The sequence below is a fragment of the Hipposideros armiger genome, unplaced genomic scaffold, assembly GCF_001890085.2.
Source record: "Hipposideros armiger isolate ML-2016 unplaced genomic scaffold, ASM189008v1 scaffold_1549, whole genome shotgun sequence".
NCBI classification, from domain to species: domain Eukaryota; kingdom Metazoa; phylum Chordata; class Mammalia; order Chiroptera; family Hipposideridae; genus Hipposideros; species Hipposideros armiger.
Window position 1 is genome coordinate 98,474 of NW_017732899.1, and position 6,097 is coordinate 104,570.

The following is a 6,097-nucleotide window of genomic DNA, read 5'->3' on the forward strand; positions in this document are numbered from 1 at the left end:
CCGGCAACGGCGTAGGCTGCAGTCCCCTGCTGCAGTCGGCTGCCATAAGCTACCGTGTGTAGCCAGCAGCCAGCGTGAGTGGCCCGCAGCCGCAGTGAGCGGCCATCCAGAGACCACTGACTGATCTGCCTCAACCGGGAAGATCACAATGATGGTGCCAGCTTGGGCCAGTGAAGCAACATCCTCCACAACTATAATGAAGAACAAAACAACAACTTGTCTACCTGTCTGTACCCCTTCCCCGATTCCCAATGCTATCCCCCTCCCCCCAATTCCCCAATAAAAAATCTTAAAAAACAAACAAAAAACATGACTTTCTTCAATTTTCAGAATTACATGCTTTTTCAAAGAAAGGCAGATGCATTCTTTTAAAAAAGTAGTGGGGGATGGAATTAATAAACTCTCCAACATTGATTCACTGAGATGTCTGCTTTGCTGGGCGGCATCACAAAATGAGGTTTTACACATGAATAGATTGTCTATAAAACAGATGTTTATTTACAGATGTTAATTAATCACCCTAAGTTTTAATTTTTATTATTTGTAGTAATATTTCTAAAATGTATTATACTTTCCACGAAATGTTCCATGACTACACATTATATAATCAACTGAATTTCAACATTATATACCTGTGTAAATAAGAGTTCTTGCTTAACATTTTTGAAGTGAGAAGTCATAGCATTAATTCGACCTTCATAGTCACGTAGCTGATCTTGCAAGCTTGACCTTTCATTCTGCAGCTTTGACAACTGTAAATAATAAGTACTATGATTAGCCAAAGTCCTAAGTCTTTACCATATTAAAAGATGTAAAATCAAAAGGAAGTTAAATCTTCATTTATTTTACTTCTTTAAATATCCATTTGAACTTTTAAAATCTACTGCCCTTTCAAATATTATAAAATACTGTTGCGATTTAGAGATTACTGTGGGGAAATTAGCACCATATTAAAACAGAACAGAAACCTCTCTCAGATTTGCAGCATTAGCAGGGTCATTGCTGTGCAGCCATCACCACCATCCATCTCCAGGAAATTTTCATTTTCCCAAACTGAAAGCCTGTACCATTAAACACTAACTCTCCATTCCCCTGCCCTCTAGCCCCTGGAATTCACCATTCTATTTTGTGTCTCTATAAATTTGACAATTCTAAGTATCTCATATAAATGGAATGATACACTAGTTGCCCTTTTGTGTCCAGTTTATTTTACTTAGCATACTGTCTTGAAGGTTTATTATTCACTTTTAATGCATTAAGATCTTCCTTTTGATCTAGCACATGAACCATCTTTGTAAATGTTTTATGGGCATATTTTTTAATGTATATATTCTCTATTTAAGGGATATATGCTCTCTCTGTTTTTATTTTTTTCTTGTATTTTTTATATCCTTTATATCCTTATTTTTGTCTATTAGAATTGTCTAATTCCGAGGTCAATATTGAAGTATCTTACCATAATTGTATTTTTGTCAAGGTCTACCTGAGTTTATAATATTTTTTACTTATATACTTTGCTGTTGTGTTGTTTGGTGCATACAGGTTAATGGCTTTTATTTTCTTCATCAATTATGGCTTTAATCATTGCATAATGAACCCAAAACAAAAGTATCTGCTCTTTAGTGAAAGCACAAAGATTAACTCCCCATAAGTTGGTAATTCTTTCACCATAGAGTTCTATTGCCTCTTTCTTAAATATAAAAGTACATGCAAGGACCACCAGATATTTATCAAAAACTTACATCATGTGAGAGATATCAAGATAAATAAATAAACAAAAAGATCCCAGAGGAAACAGATAATTCAGGACATAAAATAAAAGAACTAAACACAGGAATATATGCGTGCACACACACACCCACTCAGAGAGATTGGAAATGATATTTTACTCCTAAAACAAGATCATGTGCTACAAAAAAAGCAACAAGAAAATAGCCTGAAAATTAAAAATATGATTGTTATATTTGCCAAAATAAAAATTGCAATATAAAGATGAAACAAAATCCTAAAAGCTTCCAGAGATTAAAAAAATAATCTAGAAAGAAATAGAAATCATTCTAATATTAAATTACACACCAAAAACACTGGTGGAAGATAACAGGGCGATACTTTCCAAATTCTGTGGATAAATTATTTTTAACCTAGAATGTTCTAACCAGCCAAACTACAATAAAATGTGAGAGCAAAGTAAAACATATTCTGATTCAGAACGTTTATATCCCATATACCCTTAGAGCGACACAGAAAGTATTCCACCAAAAAAAAAAAAGGGGGGGGAATAATCCAAGAAAAAAGAAGATATGTGATCTAGGAAATAAAGTAAGAACCCACTAAGGGAAAAAAGGAAATTCTCAAGTTAACAGTTAGGAAATAGGTCTGTGGAAAAATTGTCCATTTTGGAAAACATAGGGCTCCAAAAGGAAGGAGTGGGGAAGAAAGTATCTTGAAGATCTGATACTATGATTTAAGGAATATAAACTTAAAGCAGGCAATGCAAGGAATCAGACAGGCAACTTAGGATGCAAGGAATTAAAAGCACACTACTACGGATCTCTCTTTTGAGGGTAGAACCCAACCAGTCAAAAGACGAATTCAAATGAAAAATTCAAGAAAAGATACATTGAGTATAAGTAGCTATATTAAGGATCATTAAATCATTTTCAGTATGAAACTAAGACTAAACATTTGTAGTAAAGTAAGGGGATTGAATAAATAAAACTTGATAATAAAAAAAATAAAACCACTATTTTAATGGGATAAAAGAATGTGGAAAGGAGAGTAAGACCATTAATTTCACTTAAAAGAAGAAATAGCAGGGAGTCAACCCATATTGTCTACAATTGAAACAAGTAATTTTTAAAAAAACAATCATTTAACCATTTCATTTTTTTCTTATGTCATTTTTCTTAATGTTAAAGGAAGTTTTTAGCAATCACTATCTCTTGTAATCAAGTAATACCTGAAATTCAACAACTCCTTGTTTTTTCTTCTTTTCAATACAAGTAAAATTAAATTTACATATTTATGTTAAAAACAGCACATATAGTAGGATTCCATTTTTATAATACTCCTGTTGGTCTTTTCTATCTATGTAGACTGTGATGTCTGGAATATTTGTTTATACCATGATAGTCACTTCTATGGTCAACAGTGGATACTTTTGGAAGGGAATCTTATATTTCTTATTTTATACCCTTTTTTTTCTGTTTGAATATCTTAAACTTACAAGCAATTGCTTTTTTAATGTCAGAGTTTATTCATTAGTGAAGTGATTATGGTCCTCATCATTCTTCCTTTAATTGCTCTGTAATATTTTTTAAATAGCTAATATAATATGTATATACCATCCTGTGAGAGAAATATTATGGCACAACCTAACATTTGAATGGAACTTTAACCTACACTCATGTCCTTAGAGATGTATAACAACCCTGTGAGATGATTATTTTACTTATCTCAAGTATACAGAAGAAGAAAGAGGCTCAGTGCTGCAGGTAAATAGAATCTGAATTCAGGGCTGGATACTTCTTAATACTATTATTCCTCAGTACTTAGCGCTAGATCTCTTATATTCTGTAATGTTGCCCTTCATTGAAAGCAAAAACAAAAACTGCAGCCATCTAAATTAGTCATGAGTAAATAGGTCAGAATATTTTGGAAAAAAAATATTTTCAAAAACAAAAAAGTGTAAAGGATTTTCATTTTCAGAGGAAAACCTTCTCTTCCATTCTATAAAGTAGTGTAAACATCATCTGTTCTTTTGGGGCTCTCTTCCGCATAACACATTGCTATGTGATGGAACTTTAGACTGACTAAAGATTTTTTAATGTTTCCTGAGCTGGTTGCAATCGTATTTTCAACAACTACTATGCTTTGGTTGCAAGCTAGTGTAAAATATTCCTTATAGTGTAAAATATTTTATAATATTCTGTGGCAACTTAATCCTTGCTTTGAAAAGCTGTAAACTGCACATTTCACATTCTTACTAGAATGTCTCTCTTGAAAACATTTCTTCGAGTCCCTTTCACCTTTAAACATCATAGGCAGAACTCAAAGAAAAATGTCAACCAAAACGTGTTTCGTTTATAAACATTCGCAAATAACTGTTGCTTCACAAACTTCAGAAGTCCCTTTGCAAAACGCGCTTACATATAATTCCGAGGAAGGAAAAAGTGGGCGCGGGAACCAACTTTTCCACTCCTGCCCAGGAGTCTGGAAATCAGTACATGGAGTGGGAAAAGAGCAGGAAGTAAAGATTCAGGCTTTATAGTCCTAAATATCAATTATCGTTTCTATATACATACATATATATAATTATTTTATTATTATTATTAATGCTTAGCAAGTACAGAAAAGGGCGGGCAGGTGAGGGAGGAAGGAGATGGTGTGGAGAAGCGTTAGACAGGCAAGAGATGGGATTAGGGAAGGAAACGAGAAAAATAAAACTATTGGAATATTCCTGCCAACCAGAAAAAGTGCTTCCAACAGGTCCCCATTCTTCCCCCTCCTTCTTCACCTGACCCTCACCTGATCTTCCAGCATCTTGTTCTCCTCGTTTGCCACCGGAATGGCGAACCCATTCTCCCAATGCAGTTCCGCCAGAAATTCGCTACTCATGATGGCAAACGGGACGTCAGATAAGGTTCAGAAAAAATATCTGCCTTTTCGTCTAGCTCTTGAGCAGCATCCGAGGCAACCCGCGCGGCACTCCCAAAGCTCCGGGGTAGTTGCCTCTGGGGCCCTAGTAACCGTTCAGCGCCCTTAGTTACCAAACAGGAAGCGTTCAGGCCCCGAGGCAAAACTTCCGGTTGGGAACTGGCTCGCGGGAACCGGAGCAAACTTTTCCCTTTTGAGTACCACGGGGAGCGAGCGAAGCGACTTAGTCCTCCAGAGGGTCGCTGGGGTTGCCAAGCGCCTGCATCACTTTCCTTCACAGCGCAGCTCGGGATCGTCCCCCAGGCGCCCCGGGAGAGTGTAAAATTGTTGGCGCCTGCAGTCGCCAGGGACCACCGCAGGGTACGGGAATGGCGTTGCCCTACGCAGCTGCCGCAGGATCGCCGGCGGAAGAGGAGCGCTAACGAAAATAATAACCTGAGTTTTCTTTGCAAATGATGTTTGAGTTTCATCCGTAGATGAAGTATCTTAGGCTGAAATAGACTTGAGTTTTGAAGCAGATTTCACTCCCTAGAATCACTGCTGGATGTGTTGGTCTTCGTCGGTTTTAATCTCCTGGTCTTCCTCACGATGCTCGTCTGTCCCATTGCAGAGTCCTGGCTGACTGCAGACGTGGGCTGCGTAGCGATGGCAAACTCGCAGCGCAGTTTGGTGGTCCCTCCCGCGCCACTCCTACACCTTTGTTTTACTTTACGTTTTCATTTAACATTTACACATCTTTAATTTTACATAAAAATCTGTATTTCTTCCTAACCTCGGAAAAGGCTAGGAAACACTGAGCCCACATTATCAAAAGGCATTATTTGGCAGATGAGGCACCCGCGTTAGACGGGAAAGCGCAATTTCGATTCCCTGCTTGGCACTGGTAGGCATTCGAGTTCACGGTCTCTGTTGTAGAGCATCTCAGAACTGGAAAGACAAAGCAATCAACTAACCTAATCCTTTCATTTTATAAATAAATAAACTGAGGCTCACTGTGGTGACACGATTAGAGCAGGCAGGACCTAAATAAATTAGGATACAGGCCTCCATATCCATACTATGCTCTTCGCAATGAGGGTTGTTCTTAGCTGGAATACCTTCTACCACTGCGTGGTGAGAATCAACTAATTTTGCTTATCCAATAAACTATCTGTAGTTTTTATCCCCCTTTTGATTTTATTTTACCTGTACCATGTTAAACATAATAAAATGTTTACATATAAGAATAGAGAACAGGGTATAATGAACCACTATATACTCATCGCCTTGATTTAACATTCATATTTTGCCATATGAGCTTTATATCTTTTGCTGAAGCATTTCAAAGTAAATCACAGATATCATGACACTTCACCCTTAACTACTTGAGCATGCATCACTAATGTTTACTGTTTAATGTTTTCTGACATAAACACATCGTTATCACATCTAACAAAATTAA

At 36.8% G+C, this 6,097-nt stretch overlaps 1 protein-coding gene across 1 annotated transcript in view; it reads right to left on the reverse strand.

The window, feature by feature from the left end:
* The window catches only part of CCDC39 (coiled-coil domain 39 molecular ruler complex subunit), a 46,845-nt gene extending 42,090 nt beyond the window's left edge, over nt 1-4,755 (reverse strand). Inside the window, exons 1-2 of the mRNA XM_019634221.1 lie at nt 4,528-4,755; nt 633-752 (exon numbers count right to left, since the gene is read on the reverse strand). Coding sequence (XP_019489766.1) covers nt 633-752; nt 4,528-4,617 — 210 coding nt within the window. The 5' untranslated portion in view covers nt 4,618-4,755. The remainder of the gene's footprint in view (nt 1-632; nt 753-4,527) is intronic.
* Between the last annotated feature and the right edge of the window lie 1,342 nt (nt 4,756-6,097).